Below are 24887 nucleotides of genomic sequence, written 5' to 3' on the forward strand. Positions count from 1 at the left end.
GATCTAATCAACCCTTTAGGCAACAACACTATCCTAGATATCATGGACAAAGACCAGGCTACAATGCATCCCAAGCTGATAGATATGGTGGACCACCTTGTAGCTACCAACAAGCCCCACCCTATGCTCAGAGATCATCCTTTCAACACAACCTCAACCCACCACACTCACAAGCCCCTTTCCGTCATTCACTTCTATATGACCCTAACCCTCAACCACCATACCAACCACCTTATGAGCCATATGAACCATATATAGAACCACCCCAATTCCAACCCAATTACTCACAAAAACCACCACCTCAATATTTACTATCTCCATATCCATCAATCCAAGCGCACTATGATTCTATTTATGAAAGCCGAGTGCGTCAAGAGACAAAGGATCGTCTCGAGGAAACCGTGGATCGATGTCAGGCGACCATGCATCAATTGGGGCAAGCAATAATGAGTCAATTAGCTTCCCAGCGCTCAAATATACAAGGATCAGCCACAGCTCCATGTGGACAGTCTAGTGAAGAGCATAGCATGAAGGAGATACCAGAAACCCCAGTGAACAAGACAGAGAATGAATTCGTACTAGAACAAGTAGAAGAAGCTGTCATTGTTCAAGAAAAAGAAGAAGTGGTTGAAGACTTAGGAGATGCAAAACCTCCATGGGAAAGTCAAGACATCGAGCCTCCTTCCAAGACGGTTGAAGTTGATGCTGAGGAAGGTGTACAACCTCCAATGCATATCACAGTTGAAGACTTGGAAGAGGTTGATCAAGTGATGGAGATTCAAGAAGGAGAAGCACAACCTCCCATGCCCTTGGAAAGCAATGAAGAGGAGATTGAATTGGAAGAAAGCTACCAAGAGGAAGAGGTTAAAATTAAAGATGCTTGCAAAGAGGTGGTAATTATCAGAAAAGAGCACAAGAGAGTGGAGCTTGCAATTTCATTAAAAATACCTCCCCCTAAGTTGCCATCATCCTTCACAACATTCAAGTGGGTAAAATTCATATCCCTTAGCTTTCTAATTCCACTTGAATATGGGCTACTGGAGACGGATGGTCAACTTAGAGCTCTTTGTGACATTAAGAGTAAGAGGAAGATGGCCAGTGGTAAGAATTGTCCTGCAAGGTTCATCATGGTTGGAAGCTTTAAGTTCAAACGCAAAGGTTGGTATAAAGCTCAACTGAATGGGTCTAGGAAGCTGTTTGGTCGCTGCAGCGAGAATTCAGATCACCTTTCACCCAGCCGGAAAAATGCAGATCGAAACAAAAATTGGTGTAAAAGTAAAGTTTGGGATCCTGGAATCTGTTCTGGCATTTGTCACCCCGGGAGCCTAAGAATCTGTTTGAAGCTTCTTAAGGGCTTTACATGCTTAGTTTGGGACCTCGGAGGCTACTGGAAATACAAACATTGGTGGGGATTCCTGGATCAGTACAAGCATAAGCCACCATAGCAGGAATCTCATCAAATGTCCAACTTAAGGACTATAACCAAAAGTGCTAGGTGGGAGACAACCCACCATGGTATGATCGTTCATTTTTCATTTTTATTTAGTTTTATTTGCTGTTGAGTTTTATTTTATTCTATTATATTGAACCTGGAGTTTGCATCACATTCATATTAACACTGCATTCTGCATTTTAGTTCAAAAAAAAAATTTTGCTACGCGACGCGACCGCATCAACGACGCGTCCGCATCGCAAGGGGAGAAGAGAAAAATAAAAATGAACAGAGAGTCACGTTGGAGCGTGGCTGGAGGCGTGCCAATGGCACAAATCAACCCACGCGACCGCGTCGCATGGGAATAATGGCCTCCCACACGACCGCGTGACCCACGCGGCAGCGTGACCAAGATTTCGACGTCAAAGTGGTGCACACCCGAAAGTTGTGCTAGAGTGGTACTGGATTGGTGCTGAACGCATAATCCTTCCCACGCGGCCGCGTGACCCACGCGACTGCGTCATATTCCTTTAAATCCCACTCACGCGATCGCATGCCCCATGCGATCGCGTCACCCAATATTTGGCACTAATAAGATTTTGAACAGAGAGTTGTGCGAGCGCGAGGCTGCACTCGCGCCACTAGCACAAATCGAGTCACGCGATCGCATGACCCACGCGTCCGCGTCGCTTGACCTTATTGCGCACCACGCGGCCGCGTCACCCACGCGACCGCGTCGCCAGCGTCGCACACCTTAACCTTATATGCCAAAATATTTTATCTTTTCTTCCCCAATCCTAATTTTTCCTCCCTCCTTTCTTATTTACTTCCTCTTCCCTTCTTTCCCTTCTCATTCTTCTTATCTTTCATTTAATTCATTTGCATACTTTCATTCATTGCATTATTTTCATTGGTGTTAGAAATTTATTTGGGTAATTATTTACCATATCTTGCTTATGGATTATTAAAGGAATTATTTGACAATTATATTAATTTTTAAAGGGTTGCTTGCATGTTCAATTTAATACTTTCAAATAGCTTATTTACCATGCATGCTATGTGTTTGTGAAAATGCCCGTATGGTATTGTGCACTATTTTTAAAGATTTCTTTTAATCTTCTACTATAAATGCTTGCTTTTCACAAAATCCTTTTTATATTTTATTAATTAAATATAATTGTCATTACAAACGTTATTGTTAGTTTCTTACGACTAACAATACATTAAAGCTTTTGATGCTTGATCTATGCTACTCATGCCCTTGCCGGCATGCTAATAAACATCTTGCATCCAATACCCCCCATGCCTTGCTATATTTCCATTGATGAACTGATCACATGGAATCACGACCATGTCTTCCATTCACTATTTTCCTTACTTGGCATGCTATTCACTCGTACCGCCCTCCTCTTTGCTATACACCTTTGACTTCATATCCCTTTCTCTTCTCCCTTTTTCAGGCTGGCCACCAGAACGGGTAAGGAGAAAGCTTCTACAACGAGCAACAGCTGAGGAATCACAACACCCGCCCACCTGTACTTCTCAGCATGCACCGAGGACGGTGCAATCTTTAAGTGTGGGGAGGTCGATACCGATCTCCGCGGGTCAGTTAGTCCCTTCTTAACACCAATCTTTGTTTTTCATTGTTGCATTTGCATGTTTGATTGAATGTCTATTTTATTTGTGCATATTTTACCACTTGGTTGAAGTAATATTTTCTTTTTCAAGAGACTTTTTAGAGTATTTCACTAATTTGAATAAAACTTTTTGAAAAACTTGTATGAAAGAAATATTATTTTAGAACATGGTTTAAAGCTTGAACACACAAAACAAGTGAGATTTTGAGCCTATTTGATTGGTTGCATTTTATCAACCAATATTTTAATTTTGGTGTGTGTTTTTCTCTCTAAAATTGTGATCTTTGTCTTGCTTAATTCTATATTTCCATTGTTTGATGTATGCATACACTTATATGATTGAGGCCTTGCTTCACTGAGCTTACATACCCATATGGCCTTAACCTTTTCATTATCTATTGCAAACCAATTCTGAGCCTATTTTACCCCTTTGTTCTTTATTTTAGCACATCATTAACTCTAAGCGAAAAACAATAATGTCCTTAATTTGAATCCTTGGTTAGCTTAGACTAGTGAGAATGCTTATGAATTAAAAGTGGGAAAAAGTGGGTTTGGAAACATCTGGTTTGAGAATTGAGTATGTTAGAATTTTCTGAAAATGTGAAAGAAATGTTTAGGACATGTTCATGCATTCAATAAATTAATCATATGCATTGAGAAAAACAAAAGAAAAAAGAATATAAAAAAAAGAAAAAAAAAGAGCAAAATAAGTGAAAGGGGACAAAATGCCCCAAAGTAAGTGGTGAAAGCAATGCATATGAGTTGTACTTGAAATTAGAATGCATGAATATGTGGAAAACATAGTTAATGGGAAGTCAGATTTTATATTATGATTACATGGATTGTCCTAAGTTAGGTGGAATAGTTTATGTTAATTAAGGATTCAAATTTTAGTCCACTTGGCCAAATACAATCCTACCTTGACCCTAACCCCATTACAACCCTTAAAAGACCTCTTGATTTGTGTATTGGTGCATTAAATTTTTGTTGATTGTTAGATGAAGAGCAAGCTATAGAAAGCAAGATTAGTAGAGAATTGAGAGAATTGACCCTAGACACTTGAGAGTTAGAATGATATACAGGTTCAGTGCTCAATTCTATGTTCCCTACTTTCATGAGCTATTTTCTTCTTGCAAGTTATTTGTATTGTATTTTGTGATTTGAATTAGTGAAATCCAGTTCATATTTGTCTTGAAGAACTTATTTATTTTTAACCAAGTAGGTAGAAATATTTTGCATTTAGTTGCATTCATAGGTTGCATTTCATACATTCTACCATTCATCTTCATCTTTATAGTTCTCTTGAGTTTAGCATGAGGACATGCTATTGTTTAAGTGTGGGGAGGTTGATAAACCCATATTTTATGGTTTATCTTGTGCTTAATTGAGTGGATTTTATCAACTCTTTACCCACTTATTCATACAATTTGCATGTTTTACATTTACCTTCCTAATTATGTGCTTTGATTGAAAACATGCTTCTTTGATCTTATATTTGCTTATTATTAATCCTCTCTTATTACCATTAGATGCCTTGATATGTGTGTTAATTAAGTGTTTTTAGATATTATAGGGCAGGAATGGCTTGGAGGATGGAAAGGAAGCATGCAAAAGTAGAAGGAATACAATAAGTTGGAGAAACTGCTAAGCTGTCCAGCCTGACCTCTTCGCACTCAAACTGCTATAACTTTAGCTACAGAGGTCCAAACGACGCGGTTCCATTTGCATTGGAAAGCTAACGTCCAGGGCTTCGATTTGATATATAATTTGTCATAGCTTCCCCGACGCCAGGCGACGCGAATGCGTGAGTCACGCGGACGCGTGACCTGGCAGGAACGCAACCCGCGCAGCCGCGTGAGCCATGCGGCCGCGTCACTTTTCCGCGACCTGTACGGACCAAAAAGCGCTGGAAGTGATTTTTGGGCTGTTTTTGACCCAGTTTTCGGCCCAGAGAACACAGATTAGAGGCTATAAACTGGGGGAATGCATCCATTCATCATCAGGCTATTCATAATTCACTTTTTATTATTTTAGATGTAGTTTTTAGTGAGAGAGGTTCTCTGCTCTCTCTTAGGATTTAGGTAGAGTTTTTAGAAATTAGGATTTAAGACTTCTCCCAGTTTTAGGAGTGACTCTTGATCCCAGGTTCAATGTTCTTTTACTTTACATCTATTTCTTATTTTCAGACATTTGAATGCTTGCTTGTATTAGTTATGTTGCCTATTTGGCCTATGCCACTTTCATGATGATTTTCTTGTTTAATGATATTTGAGGTATTTCAGTTTATGATTGTTCCTTTTTATTATCCCCAATCTGAAGACAATTTTTATTCCAGTAGATACAATTTCCTTTCCTTTTGGTCTTGGTTAAGAAATCAGTAACTCATGAGTTATCTTAGCTCAACATAATTGATAATTGTTATCTTTGCTAATCGAACTGAACTTCAATAATCCCAGCCTTTTCTTAAGAAATAAATAGGATTCGAAGGTCAACTAATTAGTCCCTTGACTTTCCTTTGCTTTAGTAAAGGTTAACTAAGTGGAATTAAGATTCAACTTTCATTATTATTGCTAAGAATAACAAAGTCTGGACTTCCAATCTCTCATACCTCACTAAAAGTTTGCTTTACAGTATTTATTTATTTTAATTGTCATTTAAATTATTTACCATATTTATTCTCCATCCTCAAAACCCCAATTTTACCTTTTTTTCATAACCGATAATAAGAACATACCTCCCTGCAATTCCTTGAGAAGACGACCCGAGGTTTAATACTCGGTTATCAATTTTAAAGGGGTTTGTTACTTGTGACAACCAAAACGTTTGCACGAAGGGATTTTTGTTAGTTTAGAAGCTATATCTACAACGCGACTATTTTTATAAAATTCTTTATTGGCAAAAATTCCAACGTCACTCCTCCTCTCCGTGCTCATCGGCGATGCGTGAAGCACAATGGCAGTATCTTCCCTTTCTCAGCTGACCAGAAATACAGAAACAGAGGGATTCATCTTGCTTCTCTCTCGCTGCTGGCAAGGATGATGACTACACAAGCTTCGGCGAGGCTCCATCATCGACAATGACGGTGACTGCAACCGATGACGGCGATGGCATTGCGACTTGACGATGGTGGAAACGTCTCCTTTATCGCGTTTTCCCTCTCGACGTCTCTCTCTCTCACCTGTTTGAGCTTCTCTCTTCGGTCCACCATGCATGACGATGACTCGGCTCCGTGGTGAGGATGACGACGACGCGACACAACAGCGGCGGCAGCGAGCTCGTCAGCGACGAGGTTGACGATGAAGCCCCACATTCAGCCTCTCTTCCTCTTCGGCGCTGCTCTCCCCCGGTGACCCTCTTGTGCGACGCGACGCGACAGGGACTGGGTGCGACTCCTCCAGCATCGCGTCTTCTCCCTCCTCCTCTCAGTGACAGAGGCGCGACTCATGGCTCCATAGATGGGCAACAATGGCAGCGCGGATTGGGCAGCGGCAGCAACGCTGCCCCTTCCCCCTTTCCCCCTTCCCATCAGCCATCTTCTCCCTTTCTTTCTTTTTTTTTTTTTGTTTCTGCTGGTGGCTGCGCGTGTAACTCAAATTTGGGGTGGAGAGTGTTTACTGATGGAGTGGCGGCTAGGAAGGAAAATTAGGGTTAGAGTTGTGTGTGTTGAGTTTTAGGATTAGGGTAAAATTAGGTACAAGGGTAACTTTGTAATTTCAAATAAAAATAAGGACAATATAGTAATTAGAAATGAATTTTAATCCAACAATAATATTGTATAAAAATACTATTTGTTCATCAATTTCACAAATTATTTTCAATGAAATGTTCGAATCCAAAATTTAGAAATAATATACTTAATTTCTTCATTTTCCAAAACAACAGTATTAATATTTAAAATAGTAATTATTTAATTCAAATCATATAAAATTCTTATTATTTCATAACTATCAACTTTATAATTTAAATATAGAAAATAATTCAATAATTGTAAAATTGGATAATAATCTTAATTTATTTCAAATTCAATTAATCAAAACTTAGTTTAATTATCTTTAATAAAAAAATTTCTAAAATTAAAATTACAAAATATTGAATTTGAAATTAGCTCATGATAACCTTTTTTTAAAAATTTTGGGTCTTACAATAAACTAAAAGCATTTTAACTAAGTGAATTTAATTAATTAATTAATTTTAGGAAAAAATACTAATTAGAATTGAAAAGAAATTTTATTAAGTTATTAACAATGTTAAAAGCACAAAATGCATGTACGTGTGTATATCTGCATTGCATAAGAGACTGAACATCTTTCTTTCTTCTTTTTATAAAAATGAATAATAAAAAATTAAAATTAAATTAGAGCCATATGCATATATAAAATTAAAATCAAATTCAATAGTCAAGCACTGAATCTGAGTATAATCAAACTCAGTAAACATGTATAATTAAACTCAATAGTCAAATATAATACTGAATTTGAATATAATCAAACTCGATAAACATGATAATCAAACTTAATAGTTAAATATAGCACTAAACCCTCAGACATTCATAGAATCAGCATAATCATCTGATCTAAGCAAATGCATAAATTTTAAACATGCAAACTACCAATTTGACTCCAATCGAAGAGCCAAACATTTTTTTTATTATACAAATTTACATAAATTTTTTAGGATGTAATCACACAACGTACATGATACAAAAGGACCGTAATGAAACCACATATCAAAAGCATAAACCAAATTAGAAGTACTTGCATAACTATATAATCAACAAAATTAAAATCAAATCAGGAATAAAACATGGATAATAAAAAAATTAAAATCAAATAAAAAATAAAAAATTAATATATGAAGTAAATTAAACACAAACCTCATCTTTCGAGTTTGTGGATTTCATTGAATCAAAAGTTATAATAAAAACTCTAAGATAATAAGAACTGAAAACAGTGCTGAAAAGAACTTTTGTGAACTGCGGAATCGAAACAAAATAAAGAAAAATGTGGAAAAGAGAAGAAAGCGAGGAATGAGGTTAGCGCGATTGAAGAGAAGAGAAGTGAAGTACATGCAACAGAACTTTTTTTGTCAAGAAAAGAAAAAATTGTGATTGAAAGAGAAATTTTTTGGCGCAATAAAAAAACCTCAGTGCATTGTATTAGTTCTAAATTATATCTTTATACATAATTGTATTTTTTATTGTATTTTAGTGAGAATAACTGAATTAATAATTAAAAAGTAGTGTGCAAATAACATTTTTTTATAAACTAATACCAATTCATTCAAGTAAGCAAACCAAGAAAATATCTTGCGATCCAAACTGAATCAAACCCTTTTTTGCTTTGGTTTTCTAATATTTTGTTTTTGTTCTATTGAATAAACATAAGCAGAGTATATATAATTGAGTAAAAACACACACACACATATATATATATATATATACACTACATTAAACACAAATGTTTATCAATTGAAAAAGTATAGGTAATTAATAATATTGGTGAACAATATAAACAATAAATATATCAGATGTTCATTTTATTAGGTGTGCAGATGGTTATTTTAATATTAAGATTTAGATAAATAATTTAAAAATATAATATTTTTATTTTATTGGTAATTGTTCATATTATTAAAAGAAATCATTGGTTATCTAGCATACTAAAAATTAGAACACACTAATTGATAGCTTTAAATTTTCTAGTTGATTGGAGCAGCGTATAACTTTGCATTATGTGGAAGCAAAATTCACTTGAGAGAAGAACAACATACGGCATGCATACGGTTGAGACGTTATGCATATACGTACTTTATGTCTATTTGTTTTGTCTTCTACAATAAATCAAGTTAAAAGAGAAGAATAGTGTGACGAAGAAGTGATGGGAAGGAGAGTGGAGGTGCTGAGGAAGACGACGTGTGTTGAGAGGTGAGAGGCATTGAGAAAAAATAAATGGATAAAAAAAAGTCATTAGGTTACATGAACATTTAGGACATTTTATATTTTAATGGAATAAAATTTTAAATCAAACCTATTTAGTTAGAATTGATTTTAGAAAAAAACTATAGAATTTAATTTAAACTAATTTAATTTTTTTATTTTAAACATTGAAATTCAATTCAATTCCTATAAAAATAATTGAACTCCAAATATTTTCTACTGTGTTAAATCACTTGGTTATATAGCAATACCTAAAAAATAGTATTGTTTTGGTGTCTATTCCATTTTTTTGTGTCTACCTAAGAAATAGTATGGTTAAGTGATTAAATTATCTAAAACTTTTTAAAAAATAAAAAAATATATGTTATTTAATTAGTTTGTTTGAAACTAATTTATCTATTATTATAAAAGATAAAAACCAAGCTATCAAATTGTTTTTGTTAGATATTAATTTATTATTTGATACAAAATTTGTCAAAAACTAATATGTAAGTACTCTAAATATAATTGTCTAACTAGATATATATGATCTTGCTGCTCCTTCTATAGAATGCATATATATATGCCTTGTTTCTCTTGGATAGAAAAAAACAAATGATTCATTCCATATTTCCATTCCTAAATTCTCGTTATAATATATTTGCACACGAAGCAATTCAAGGCAAGGTATATTCAAAACAATGAAAGACCTAAACAAAACAAAACAAATATTACTTGTAAAGGTTAACAAGGAATAATTATATTCCAGTCCATGACTATGACTAAACAAGAAAATGAAGCAACCTTAGCTTCAAAGTTCTTTTCCCATTGTTCAAGTAGACTAATCTAATATTAAATTTCCCCATATCATATCATATGAAATTAAAAGAAAGAAATTCATTCATTTAGAGACTCAATCCAAAAATATCAATATATCTCTCTCCCGTCCGATGGAATCCAAGCTCACACATACAACTAATCGGGTTTATGAAGATTTTGATCCTGTCTGCAAATTGCGTATAGATGAGGCCCGTGACACCATTGAACTTCATCTTCCAGGCACGTAATTATGTTCCATCTAATGCTCTTTTTCTTTAATTTCAATGTGTCCATGTCTTTTCAAAATTAAATGACTTGTTGAATCTATATAACCAAATTTATATTAATTATTAGTTCTAGTATAAATTTTAGGAATTTGATTATACGATGACTGTAAGATGTTTTATTCTATCAATCAATCAAAATAAGTTTAATTTTTTACAAAATTAGACAAAATTGTTTTTAAAGAATAAATTATTACATACGTAATAAATAAGGCCAATAATAAAATGTTTAGATCCCATATGTCAACATAGTACTATCGTTTTTCATTAATTGTATTTAATTTTGTGTATTTGAAACACTTTGAAAATTGAATTTTGTAAAAAAAAAAAAATCTTTTACTTGGTTTCGAACATAATAAAGTATGATTTTCGATCATTTTTGTTTGACTAGTATTCTAATTCTTACATTAATATCCAAACTAAATTAAACCAAAATAAAACTGATTTTACAATCCCAATGTTAAATCTTTAACATTCAAAATTGATATATAAAAATTATATCAATCAAAAACTTGGTTTTCCAAATATTCCCTTACCCTGTCTCAACTCTTTTTCTTCTCCCTTTATTTCTACCATGTTTGCTTCCTTTTTTTCCTTCTTTTGACAAAAGATCTCAAGTCCATCCAACAGAATGGTAAATGAGAACCTAGAATCTCTACAAAACCAACCAAATCAAAAATAATGAATTGAAAAAGATAAAACTAAATAAATTATAATAATTATTGTCAAAACTTCAATTTAATCAATCTTGCAAGTATGCCTAATCATCAATTCTTGACTCCACTGCTTCTATTTGTTCATGATTTAATTTCTTTCACCAGTTAGCACTGGGTTTTTGTGTTTTGTTTTTTTTTTTTAACCTTATTACCAAAAAATTGTGTTTATCTACACCTTGTTTGATGTTGATTATGAGAGCTCTAATGAATCTCTAACTAGGGATAACTAGATTTAAACTCGCGCGTGGCGTGAAACTAAAATTAATTAATTTTTGTACATAAGAAATTATTTAATAAAAAATTTTTAAAGTTAATATTAAATTTAAATAAAATTGTAAACACATTATACATTTTAGTGTTTGAAAGAGTCCATCACCTAATACATATGTTTAATAAATTTAAATATTATACTGCAAGAATAAAGTTATTAGATGTAATGTAAACATGAATATAATGCTTTAATTACTGAAAATAATATACATGAACCATGACATCATATTTTTTAACATCATTATTATTATGACTAAATAATATTAAAAAATATAAATTGTTGAAAATAAAGGTAAATATAAGTGACAAAAGCAATATATAATTGATAAACACAACTAAATCAAAATAGCAAAAAAAAAAACTTAAAAACATTGTAAGAATTTCATACATTATAGTAAATTATTTAGTAAATTAAAATAAAGAATCGTGATCAACAACAAAATTTTTTAAATAATCGTGCAAAAGATTAATAATTAATTTATATAATAAACATGAATACAAGCGAGAATAGAAAAAGAGAATGAATTCGATTTTATCAACTAATTTATATCTATTAAAGAAAAATAATATTACTATTAAAGTATAAAATAACTTACATATAAATAAAAAATTAAAAGATAAAAAATAAAGCAAAATACTACCTAAGAACAAAGATTAAAAAATAATACGATAATAGAAAAATTATAAAATAATAATATCACTAAAATATTTATGTGACAATATTAGAGATTACTAATATGTCAAGTATTTATTGTGTCATTATTTATTTTTTTATACATTATAAATAAATAGATAGATAGATAGATAGATAGATAAATTTTTATAAAATAAAATTTATTCTCCAAATAGAATATGTAATATTAGAATTTAAACCATTGATATGAATTATTTTTTTTTTTTTGCTTTTTTGTAAAGTTACATAATTTAATATGTGAAATTATGATATTAATGCTAGATTGATTATATAAATATTAGTATCTATAATAATATAAATATAGATCCAAATAGATGTTTTTTTATATATTATTATTATAAATTACATGATAAATTTATATGAAACATAAAAATTTATATGTCATCCATTTACTATTTGGATTCTCCTTTACTTATGTTATAATATAGATAATATATGTTTATCTATTAATTCGTCATATGCCATGGTTGAATATTCTAAATGGTGAGCCATGATGAAAGAAGGATAAAAATAGAAAAATAGAATAAAATAAAATTCATTTCACTAGTGCACTTAGTTCTTTCAAACTACAAATTTATATTATTTGAAAGAGTTAAAATTCCTTTCTTAATAAAATTAAAACTCTTTTCTCGTGTTAATAGTTTTTCAAAACCATACTCTTATGAGTTAATTGCTATATGTGCCGAATGCGCACAAAAGAATCTTAAATAATTGTCATGAAATTTTATCTAATTAACTAAACCCTTTTCTTATACTGACATCATATATAGAAATTAAACCCTTTGACTATTACTATTGCCGATTATTCAATTTCATTGTTTAATTTGCCATACAATATAATTTTTACGGTAATATTAAAAAGATAATAATTAAAATTATCTTATTTAATAAAATTTTATAATTTTATATAAACAAAAATATTTATAATTATATATTTATTATATTTAAAATAGCATAATTATTTTAGTAATAATTAATAAATATTAAACACAATATCTTTAAATTTTTTAAATTGAACTAATTTTTTATTATCTCTTAAATATTATGGATTCTTTAACACATGCATTTTATTTTGTATTTAATTTCAGGTTTTAAAAGAGAACAAATAAGAATTCAGATAAACCATCTTCGAATGATGATTATAAGTGGAGAGCGTCCCTTATTGGATGGAACAAAATGGAAGCGTTTCAAGAAAGAGATTAAACTCCCACCCTTTTGCAACGAAGATGCCATTCATGGCAGTTTCATGCAAAACATTCTCACCGTAGTAATGCCAAAGAAAATCCCTCAATCTTATCGAGAAGAAGAAGAACAACAACAAGAAGAATTTGAACCCGCCATGAAGAAAAAGAAAGACAAAGGTAAAGAGAAAGTAACCTTTGAAGAAGAAGATAAAGTTAGTGAAGCCACATCCAAAGCAGAAGATAGTTATGATATTAATAATTTTAGTGACACAAAAAAAGGGTACTATAATAATAAAGATGATGTTATTGATCAGGAGTTACCACCTGAAACGACCAGAGAGGTTGCACTCAAATTCATGCTTGTTATCATTGTCATATTGGTTGTAGCAAGTTACCTTGCGGATATGAGCAAAAGTTTCATGGCTCATGCTCATTCTTATTTTCATAATTAGAGGCACAAACAATAAAGGGGTTTCATTTGTGTAAATTTTAATTATGTGAATAAGGAGAATGTTGTTGATGTTATATTATTGTATTATATTGTTTGGTTTAAGTTTTGCAAGAAAATTTAATTTGTAACCATGTTATGTGTATAAAAAATCATATGCTAAATTAATTATTTACATAAAATAAATATTAAAATATAAAATATACGATGACAAATGAATACAAAGTATGGGAGAATAAAATTTGATTAACAACTATGATAGATAATGTTTGGTTATGTAATTATTAGACAAGATTTTTGACTAATTGTCTATAGAAAGAGTGAAATTATTCGTAACAACACTATTTATAGGAGTAAAACGAGTATTAGACTCAAGAGGAATAAATTTTTTGTGATTGTCTATAATCTCTGCTCGAACAAAAAGATTACAAGCATATTTTGCTTAAAACAAGTACTTTCATCAGATGATATAACTTTATGATTCTAAAACAACTGACGGATTCGAGATCTTTTATCTTAAAATAGTGGTTGAGGGAGGCTTTAAGATCAATAATATTAGTAAAATTATCTCCAGTAATGATCATGTCATCAACATATAATAGCAAAAGAACAACATTTTAGTTATTCTTGCAAATAAATAGAGCATATTTATGGGATTACGGGTAAATCGATGTTGCAAATAATGGTGCTAAACTTCTCAAACTATTGTCGAAGAGAGTGTTTAATTAAGGGTTTAGGATTTATGATATAGATTTTAAAGTGTCATACAAAAAAGGCAAATTATTTTGGAAGGACAAGGATATTCTAAGTCTAATTTTATGTAGACTTTCTTTTTTAAATCATTATTAAGAAATTTATTTTTCACATTCCTCGATTGAGAAACTATTTTAGAACTGTCATGGTGGCAAGGAGAGCTTGAATAAATGTGAGTCGAGTAACAACATCAAATATTTCTTCATAACTAACACCATATTCGACTAATTTATCCCGTGACCATAAATTGTTATATCTAATTATCTTATAATAATTTTTTTAGGAATTTATTTGTTTAACGAATATATTGAAAATATGACTATTGGAGCAATCTGTCTAATGAAAGTGATTCTCGAAAACTTTTAATATAATAAAAAAATATGATTAAATGTCCTTTTTTGTTCTTGACTATTTATTAAGGTTCTAAAAATCGGACCGGATTGATCGATTCGACTAGGTTAATCGAGAACCTATTTGATTAACGTCTAAAACCGACCTATAAAAAATCGGTCAAAGAACCAATTAAACCGATAGTTAACTGATGATCTGGCTAAACCGGTCCTATTTATTAAAAGACCGGTTCTTTGATCCCCATCAAAACATGGTCATTTTGATCCCCTTAAAAAAACACAAAACGGGCAGAGGGAGTAGATCCTCTCCAGTGAAAAAAAAAATTGGACGGTATCCAGTGAAAAATCTCACCTTTCATTGCTTTCTCTCTCTCATTTATTTCTGGTCCCACTTGTAGAATAAAAGGTAGAAAATTACACTTTATTCTCTCCAGTAACAAAAAAAAAATGGAGAGAATCTATTTCTACGGGCAGAGAAGCCCCCCTTCCCCATCTCTCTCACAAAAATGAAAAATCCAATCCTAAGGTCTTCCAGTGCAACCAGCAGCAGTAGCCATCGCTCCAACCCCGTCATCTCCTCTTCTCCCCTCGCGTCGCTAGAAGGTATGCTGCTTGTCCCTCTTCTGCTTGGAGGTCGTCTCCTCGGCCCTATTCTCCTTGCCGTCGCAAATGTGTTTGCTCGACCGTCTTCTCTTCATCGTTACCTCCGTTTCACTGCTTGGCCATCACCACCACGCGAACGACTCTGCTATTCTCCCGTCTTCTCTTTTCTGACAAGCATTCATCTACTACTTCTTCAGTTGTGTGTTTTTTTGTGTTAATTTTTATGATTATTGTTGTATATATATTCTTTTTTGTGCTTATTTTCCAGGTTTTTAAGATCGACACTACTTGGATAAGGAATGGGGCAATTAGTTTTAGGTGAGTGAGGAAATTAAAAATTATATCTGATCTTCAATTTTAATTTAATTTCTATAATTACTTTTCGTTGGTCCAAAGCAATGGGACACATGAGCAGTACAATGAACATTTCAATGCAGGAGATAATGATGACACAGGTAATGAAGAAGTGACTGATGATGGACCAAACAAAGTTCATGGACCTGATGAAGACACTTTAGAGCCAGTTTTTGGTTTAATGTCAGTTAAAATTTTGAACAGATTAACTTAAACTGAGAATGCACTCTTAATTATATAGTTGAAGCAACACATCTGTATTATTTATCTTTGTACTGGTGTTTATGAATGAAATTCATTTTATGTCAGAGTAACGTTTAATAGGGAAATCAACTGAACCGACCTATTCAATTCTTTCATAATATCAACCATTCGATTTGTTATTTGTAGGACAGTCGAACTGAACCAAATCGAACCGAACTAACAACGATTTGATTCGATCGATTTTTTATTTTTTAAAAGCTAATAATCAGAATTTTAATCACTATAAATGAAGTTTAAAACAGTCAATAAACTATAATAACAATAGTATATCACATCTAAATTCAATACAATTTCAAGTTATTCCAATAATTAAACATAAAAATAAAGACAATTAAAAATGTCTAACAAACAACAAAAAAAAACACACTTTAAAACTAAATAAAAACTGCTTAAGCTAAATAAAAACCAAAACAACCACCATGCTTAATTTGAATCCACACCAGATTCATCATCATTTTCTCTGATTGGTGCAATTTCTACAAAAACAAAACAAAGAAATCAATGAGGTTGAAGATTCTACCATTATCAACTTATAACATTTAAAAAATTGAAAAGTTTCAAACAGACCAGCAACAACAACAAAATTATAGCCATAACGAGGTCGAAGATTCTACCATTATCAACTTATAATGTTCAAAAAAATTATTTTTTTCAACAGACCAACAGCAACAACAAATTTTATGCAAAAAATTGTGAATATACTAAGTTAGGATTAAATACGATTTTAGTCCCTAGGATATAGGCCAAAAAAATTGTTGTCTTTAACTTTTTTTTTGCATATAAAATCGTCCTTAAGATTTAACTTGGTTTTAAAATCGTTCTTACCTTAGGACCAAAATCGTACGGAGGTGGCAGCGAAAGCAGAGGCAGAGGCAGAGGTGGATTGTGAACAGCTTCTTCTTCTTCTTCCCTTCCCCCTTCTCCTTCTTTACTTTCCCTTTTGCAGGAGCAGACTCTCTGTCTTATTTTTTCTTTTTTTTTATTTTATAATTTTTTGTTATGGGTAATCTAGTCCAAAATTTTAATATTTAAGTAAAAAGAACAATTTTAAAACTTGGTTTTAAACCTTAGGGATGATTTTGTATGCAAAAAAAGGTTGAAAACGAAAAATATTTTTGGCTTATACCTTAGGGACCAAAATCATACTTAACCCGACTAAGTTACTAACCTCAGAAAAAGACATTGTAAATTGCAGGAGAGGGCTCGGACTAAGGTTGTTGCTCGGTGACAGAGAGAACTATTTGGTGACGAAGAGGAACTGCTCGGTGACAGAGAGTGCTGCTCGGTGACAGAGAGTGCTGCTCGGCAACGGAGAAGAAGTGCTCAGTTTAGGGGCTGCGACGACACAGATTGGATGATGACACGAACTGGATGACAGCGCGGACTGGATGACGCTGTGGACTAGATGACAATGCTCTCTAGCTTTCTGCTACGCCTGCGACGGAGATGACTGCTGCAGTTGCGACGATGTCCTTGAGATGACTTGCGATTGGAGGACAGCGGCACGACGCTCTCTAGCTCTCTCAGGATCTCATTCTCTCAGGCATAGAAGAGAAAGATGGATGTGAGTTGTAGGCTTGTGGCTGCGTGAAAGCTGAAATGGAGTTAGAGTTAGGGATTTGGAGATTTTATTACTAGGTTAAAGGGTAAACTAGTAAAAAGAAGTATTACTATTCGATTTGATTTCTGTCAAGCCAACTGAAAACTAAATCGAGCCGATCAGTTTAATTCAAAAAAAATAAAAAAATAGTTTTTCGATTTTTCATTCGATTGTTAAAAATTTTGATTTGATTTTACAGTAAATTTCGATTTCATTCGATAACTTACACTCCTATTGTTTCATAGCTCTTTGTTTTAATAAATTGTTTAATAGTCAAAGCTATTTGCTATTGAGTTGGTTAAGGTTAGACATTTTTTTTGTAAACTTCCTCTCTATTATAGTAATTTGTTGTCTGCTTCTTGTTTTAATTTGTTCTTGAATTGTTGATATAGAAAAAATGTATAGTAATTGATGGGTCAAAATGGCAAATAGATGGATTGGATGAATATTGGATTGGACCATAACCATATGGAGATCCAAAAAGAAAACAAACCATTGTATCATTTTGATTTCTTAGAAAATTGTTAAAACATTCAATAATATTAAATAATTCATTTTGAGTTAATTTTTTGAGTTAATAATATTGTTGTTGATTGTTTAATTTTTTAAATCATTAGGTAAAATTGTAAAATTTTAAAAATTATTGAATTAAAAAATTTAAAATTATATATTATTTTTTTAATAATTTTATTTTATATTTAATTAAATCAATTCAATTACAGTTTAATCCGGTTAAATCATTAAACTATTAAACTAGAGGTCAATAATAGACAATAACTTTCTCCAAACACAACTTATAACTTTCATCGTACTCTACACTCCAAAGAGCAACTCTTCTCAAAATCTCAAAAGGTGTTGAGTTAGAATCCATTCTAACTAAGAATTCTTGTGGTATTATTTTTCAAACAATAGTATAAAAAGTAATTACGTTTAGACTTATTTATAAACTAACATAGTATATAAAGGTGAAAATTCAAACAATTAGTTTCATGTAAAATTGTAGCTAAGAGCTTTTAAATAATTTAACATATTTAATTAAATTATTATTTAACAATTCTTAACTATCAACTTCACATAAAATTAACTGCAATTGCATATAAATTAAAAAAAATAGAAGAATAAAAAAAGAAAAGAAAGAAGAGAATAAAAAAATTGACAATTATTACATGGGATTTAACTCATGAAAAGCAACCAAGGTCTTGAAAATTTCATATATAAGCCTTGCCTCAAAAGCATCACCAGAAAAACGCATAGAAAATTGACGAGGCTTTTTCCCACCAAACACAACATTATTCTGAGTGTTCAATGATCTTATGTTGCCGGCTAACCTTAACATGAAGTTCATATAAACATTCTTAAGCTTAATCAACATCTTCAAAGGTGATCTAATTACCCATCTAACCTTTGGAAGTGTTCTTATCCTCCAATAATACTTTCTAGGCCTTCTTTTTAACCACGATAACAAAGACTATACCTTCGCCATCATGCAATGGGACGATAGGGAAGTGTATGGAAGTAAAGGAGTTTGAGATGGATTCAGAGAGCAACATGGAGATATTTGAATCAAAGAATAAGGTGATAGGGAACGGTGTAATGGGAAGGAATGAAATCCCATGCTCGAAGAAAGATAATACCACCAAAAATTGTAGACCGGGTCCTCCTACCAACCATTACAACCGTGGCTGCAGTGCCATTAATCGATGCAGGGGTGGTGGTGGTTCCACCTATGGTTAAATTATTCATCATCATCTTCTTTTTCTTTTTAATTATTTGTTTAGCTATCTAGCTAGGTTTATGGTTATTCTTTGTATATCCACTTTAATTTTTATAGGACTCATTATTAACCGCTATTAGTAATAGTTTGTTTTATATAGTAGTAGTGTTATGATTTCGCTTGTTTCGATTTAGTTTAATATTCTATGTAAATATAAAAAGTTTAATAAAATAAAAGAAGAAGAGTCTCTTAATTTAGCTTGTTTTTTATGTTACCATTTAGTCTCTCTTAACTTACTCTTATTGTTATTTTCTTTAGCTTTTGTCTTTGATTACTTATCCATAGAAAATTTTCTAATTTATTTTCTATTAATAATGTCACTCTTGTATTTATTTTTTTTCACTCAATATGTAATTTTTGTTCATTAGACATTCGATTACTATTGTTAAACATTTATCTTTCCTCAGCCTCCTTTTTTTTCTGTATATAGAAAATTTAGTGATATTCTAACAAAGACTTTATAATTATTTTCATAAGGAGATATTTTATTTTGATCATTAAATAATAAATTGTAAAATTTAATTTTAGTATATTATAAAAATATTTTTTTATTTAAAATATAATTAAATAAACAAATTATACATTTAAACAAAAATATTTATATAAAAATATTTTTGATATCTTTATTAAAATAAGTATCAAAAAATAATAGTGACTAATATATTTAGTGAAAAAAAAAGTGATAGAATAAAAATTTAGTTAGTATTAGTTTAAATATTAATCCAATATAAGAAACAAACATGTAAATATGTAATATGTATTCTAAAAATTTAAATAAATTATGATAAAATTAATAACCACAACAAATATTAAAAAAACTCTCCCTATGAGTAAGGAAGGATTACAAACTTGTGGACTCAAATATGCCCATATTAGGCCAAAATTATAGCCCATGGTTTATTATAATACGTTAATTTGTTATAGGGTTTAGGATTTTTGATATAGTGAAAATTTATATACAATTAGTTATTTTGATGTAAAGTTGATTATTATTAATAATATTTTAGTTAAATTTTTTATATTATTTAATTATTTTTAATTATTAATTTTACGTAAATTTTCACATTTTTATATATTTTATATAAAGATAAAAATTTAGGTGTAATGAATTTTATATGAAGTTGATAGTTGAGAGTCGTTAAATAATAATTCAGTCAATTTTTTTGAATTATTTAACGACTTTTAATTATTAATTTCACATCAAATTAGTTGGACCTAAATTTTTATCTTATAAAAAATGTTATATACTTTCATGCGAAGTCCCTGCACTTTCATAGTGTTTCATGTCATGTACAGAGACACAATTAACTACATATTTCATGTAGACTTTTGTACATAATATAATAATAACATATGAAAGACTTTAAAAGGGTATAATAATCACATACATTTACAGTTCAACTAAGAATTTGTTGAATCAAATTAATTATTATATTATATATGTTTCCACGTGAATGAAGCACAAATTAATTAGCAGTAGTTTTTAATGTAGCAAATGCAATTTTAAACTCTCATTAAAAGATAGACTAGCTCATAACTTTACTTTTATTCTGATTTAATTTTCTACATACTCTTCTAGCTAGTAACACATAATTGATAGTTTTCTTCAATATTAATAGAAGTGTAGCAAAAAATGAAAAACAATGATACCTTAGACAAAGGCTACGCTTTTTAAGTTTCAAAAACACTTTTATAAGAGATGTCTATACTAATATTACCTATTTTCAAAAGTTACGCTTTTTTGTATCAAAAGTTACATTTTTGGCCTTTGAAAATAGGATGCATCTTTTAAGTGATATTGTTTAGGACCAAAAATTACGTTTTTCAGTTTCCATACTTACTAGAATAGGCTACAATACTGCATCATTTTTAAAGCGTAACCACATTTTATACTATAACTACTCTATAAAAATGTAACATTAGATCCCTCATTGTTTTTTTGTTTTTACTTATATATAATATTCTAATAATTTTTTGTACAATATAATATTTAGTAATATTACATATATAATTCTGTACTTTTAATTAAATGAGTTAAATATTATAAAATAAAAATAAAATACATAATTATATTAAATAATTTCTTTAAATAAAAAAAATATTTATAAACAAAATATATTTATAATGAATCAAAAGTATTGGAATGAAGTTAATTTTGAATATTCATACATCTCACACTAAATTAAGCATAGCTATACCAAAATAAGCATGAGACCACTTAAAATTTACTACTAATACTCTGCGAAAAACTAAAACATTATATCCTACATAAATATCTTCTAATAAAAGGCATTAATCAACCATACATGTATCCATTCCTAACACTACTCCATCTTAGCCAATAAATTAAACCACAATGATAAATAGCTTAATCTTCATTATCGTCCTCAATATTATCCTGCATAATTATATAGAAAAGTAATTAGAAAAATATTATAATGACATTTGCAATTATAAAAATTAAAAAATCAAACCGAAAATTATTAGAAACCAAACTGACAATAGTTGTGTAAATTAAGAATCAATGTAAAATGAGACACTTTTTTTCCCATTTATTATAATTCTAGGCAAAATAAAATAAAAAAAAAACACTCAAAAAGCTAGGTAGCGTAAGATTTCTCCACTGGAATATCATTTGGATAGGGAAGGTAATTTTAAGTATTTTATGTTAGTTCTGTTTTGCCCACCAAATTAAGATCTAAATTCAAGAAAAACTTTAACATGCAAAGGAATTGACATACTCCCCTTCTGTTCAGCTGGCACAACTAGCAAGAAACAAGTAAACAGGTTAAATATTGTCAAGGGTAATGTTCAATGCATACCTCCTTATGCGAATAAGAACTTGATGGACTGATATTAGCGAATGTTATCCTCTGTTCCCGGATTCCAATTGTATATTGGCCAGTAGCATCCATAAATCTTCTATCTGCCATCTCTTTCAGTCTTTTTTGAACATCAGCAGGTTGGAGAGCTGATGAGTGCTGCTGCTTCAAATATATTACATCCTTTCCTCCCATTTTCATTCCAACAACAATATGGGTACCAAAGGTCTCAATAAACCTGGGATACTGCGAATGGAACTAGTTGACCATTGTTTCAACTTTCAAATGAAAATATAGTTAAAGATAAATAAAAACAATTAGCATAATAGAACTAAGTTATTTTTTTGGAGAGTCAGCCCAAGTTGCACCCTGAAGTTAGTCTCAATGTGTAACTTAGAGATTACAAACTAAATGATAAGAAGATTACAGATCCAACTCAATCCTAATTTGGTTATCCTAAGTAGAATAGCAAAACAGTTTTAGCATTATCACTGAAATATAAATCCCAACACAAATAATTTGAAAACTCCTCTATGGAATTGATAAGGATTTATATTCAGCTACAGCTAGATTTCTTTCTATCTTATATATACATAGAATCTTAATATAACGAAAGCCAAAGGCCCATGAAACCTATAACAATTAAAAGGTTAAAGAATATAATAGGAAGCGATAAAACATGTCCAAGAGGTCAAAATTAAAATTCAAACAATAACATTTTGTTCGGCATCAAAATTAAAAAAAAATTTACCATTTGAGAGCTTCTTTTACCTTGCTAATTCAGGTGGGTCCCAAGCAATCATCGGGTGAAGCAACATTATAAACCTGGGATGCTCATTACCAAATTTTGGCCATCAAATCTCAGTTTCAATAGAACTATAATGTAATGGTATTAATGCAACAATGCCTACCTTTGACCTAAATCTACTTGGTAACCATAAAGAACTCAACTCAAAATTTGAAGTAGCGTGTACTATACCCTGCAGCAGGCCTTTTAACTTTGCAAAATTGTCAGCATTCTCCTGCAAAGGCATCAAAAGTAACAGTGTGAATAATAATATGCATCCAAGTTACATTATCAAATTAAATCAATAATTGAAAAGTAGGTTGGTGCGCATAGAATATTTTTTAAAGCAGCCCCAGACATCTTCTACTATAATGCTTTGTTTAATTCATCAAAAATAAAACCTGGAACGAAGAGTTTGACAATTTGCAGAAAGCAAGATAGAGACATTGAAATACCTGTGACATTGTTTCTCCAAAGAGACTCCACTTTTTCTCTATCTGATTATGCCAGAATGATTAACAGAAGAAGAAAATTTCAAATTAGCACTCGCAGCACACTGCATTGTGGTGATACTCTCTAAATAGAAATTGTCATAGAATAGAATAAAGAGAAGAATTCTATATATCTCATACCTAATCATCACTATCAAAATCATACTCACCTTCGAACTAAAAAGTGAGAGCGAGTTAGAGAATGAGTGAGAACAGGTTAAAATATTTTAAATTCACTCTGGCAAGTTATGATCAGATCATCAGAGAGTAGCATGAAAGTCAAGTTATGACTAGGTAAACCAATCTATCAATAATTATTTCATGATATCTATCGTAAATTCATGCCATTCAGCATGTAATTTAATCCATAATAATCAGTTTATCCCAAGAAAGTAATACAGTTCCTCAAGAATAACACTAATAACAACTACCAAACCTGCTGGTACTTGGTTTCCAATGAGAGAATAACACTAATAACAACTAACAAATCCTAACAAAGCAAGATGCAAAATAATAAAGCAAAATGCAAAATAAAAAAGCAAACTCTAACATAGTAAGAAGCAGAAATTACAAAAGATTGTAGAACCCCAAATATCAGAACAACAAATCCTCAAAAAAATTACAAAACCAGAAAAATTCATACACACCATTGATCTCTGTTCATTGCTAATGTCTCGGTTCATCGTCACTACCATCTCAATTCTCCATCGCGGTTCGTCATCGCCAAGGCCAACTTGACATTCTTCACTCTTTTTCGTCACTGAGAACAGAGAATGAGCGGTTTTGACCGAGACCGACTGAGTGGTTACGAGAGGGATAGAGAGATTCTGAGACATTAGAATGTGGAGCCGGAGTGGCGAGTGGTGGTTCCGGTCACATCTTCGCATCTCCACCCCATATCAGTCACCGTCGCAGCTCGCCTCGCCTCCTCTGTTCTGTTGCTTTCTACCGGTCGTGGTTCCGTTACTCAATGCCTCCCTGCCATTAGCCATCGTCTGTCCAGTGCCGGTGCCGTAAATGAGTGTTGAGAGATGAGAGTGTTTGGTTTTGGAGATAAAAGGGCAAGGGTTTCAAGAGAATTAAAAAGGGAAAAGGGTTTTTACTTTTTAGAGATATCAGAGTGGTTTCAGAGAATTAGAAGGGGAAAGGGAAAAGGTTTTGCAAGATTAAGGATCACAGGTTGGTTAAGAGGAAGGGGGAAAACGGCGAAGAAGGTAAACTCTGATCTCTGAAGGAAGGAGAAGGGCGCAGGTTTATGAAAGAGAAAAATTCATTAAGCTTATAGCGCGTTTAGATTAGGAAACGTCTTGTAAGCGTACCCAAAACATAACCATCAAGATAAGGCAATGCTTTATAAGTGATTGTTATAATATTTAAGAGGGTCCATTTACTATTTACTGTAAAGATGTATTTTTGTACAGATTTATAGATTTTTTGTTTTATTAATTTAAAAATATATCACTAAAAGTGTTGTTTAAAGAGAAAGTATAAAGCATGGTTCTGAAAACCGGACCGGATCGGCCGGTTCAACCGGAAAAACCGGAAATCGGTCAGTTAACCGGTCCGGGTAAGCTCAAAAACCGGCCAGCAAAAAACCGGTAAAAAACTGGTCGAACCGGCCGGTTAACTGGTAAACCGGTCGAACCGGCCGATTTTTTAACGGTTTTTTAACGGTTTTTTATTAAATTAAT

General features: G+C 31.4%; 2 protein-coding genes across 6 annotated transcripts; one reads left to right on the forward strand and one right to left on the reverse strand.

Annotated features, from left to right (window-relative positions):
* The first annotated feature begins 9883 nt into the window (after positions 1 to 9883).
* Positions 9884 to 13453, forward strand: LOC130936577 (inactive protein RESTRICTED TEV MOVEMENT 2-like). Its single transcript, XM_057866670.1, has 2 exons — positions 9884 to 10042; positions 12855 to 13453. Exons 1-2 carry the CDS (start codon positions 9934 to 9936, stop codon positions 13400 to 13402), a joined length of 657 nt encoding a protein of 218 aa, XP_057722653.1. The 5' UTR covers positions 9884 to 9933; the 3' UTR covers positions 13403 to 13453.
* Positions 13454 to 21239: 7786 nt separating this feature from the next.
* Positions 21240 to 24504, reverse strand: LOC130933354 (uncharacterized). Of its 5 annotated transcripts, none has more exons than XM_057862945.1 (6): positions 23844 to 24504; positions 23161 to 23202; positions 22830 to 22940; positions 22690 to 22743; positions 21919 to 22164; positions 21240 to 21494 (listed from the first exon to the last, which is right to left on the reverse strand). In XM_057862945.1, exons 1-4 carry the CDS (start codon positions 24081 to 24083, stop codon positions 22699 to 22701), a joined length of 438 nt encoding a protein of 145 aa, XP_057718928.1. In that variant the 5' UTR covers positions 24084 to 24504; the 3' UTR covers positions 21240 to 21494; positions 21919 to 22164; positions 22690 to 22698. The 5 variants fall into 5 exon arrangements, with proteins under 5 accessions (XP_057718928.1, XP_057718929.1, XP_057718930.1 ...); XM_057862946.1 differs by having other exon boundaries at positions 21919 to 22176; XM_057862947.1 differs by having other exon boundaries at positions 21919 to 22743; positions 22898 to 22940.
* Between the last annotated feature and the right edge of the window lie 383 nt (positions 24505 to 24887).

This window comes from Arachis stenosperma, chromosome 6, assembly GCF_014773155.1.
Source record: "Arachis stenosperma cultivar V10309 chromosome 6, arast.V10309.gnm1.PFL2, whole genome shotgun sequence".
In the NCBI taxonomy this organism is placed as follows: domain Eukaryota; kingdom Viridiplantae; phylum Streptophyta; class Magnoliopsida; order Fabales; family Fabaceae; genus Arachis; species Arachis stenosperma.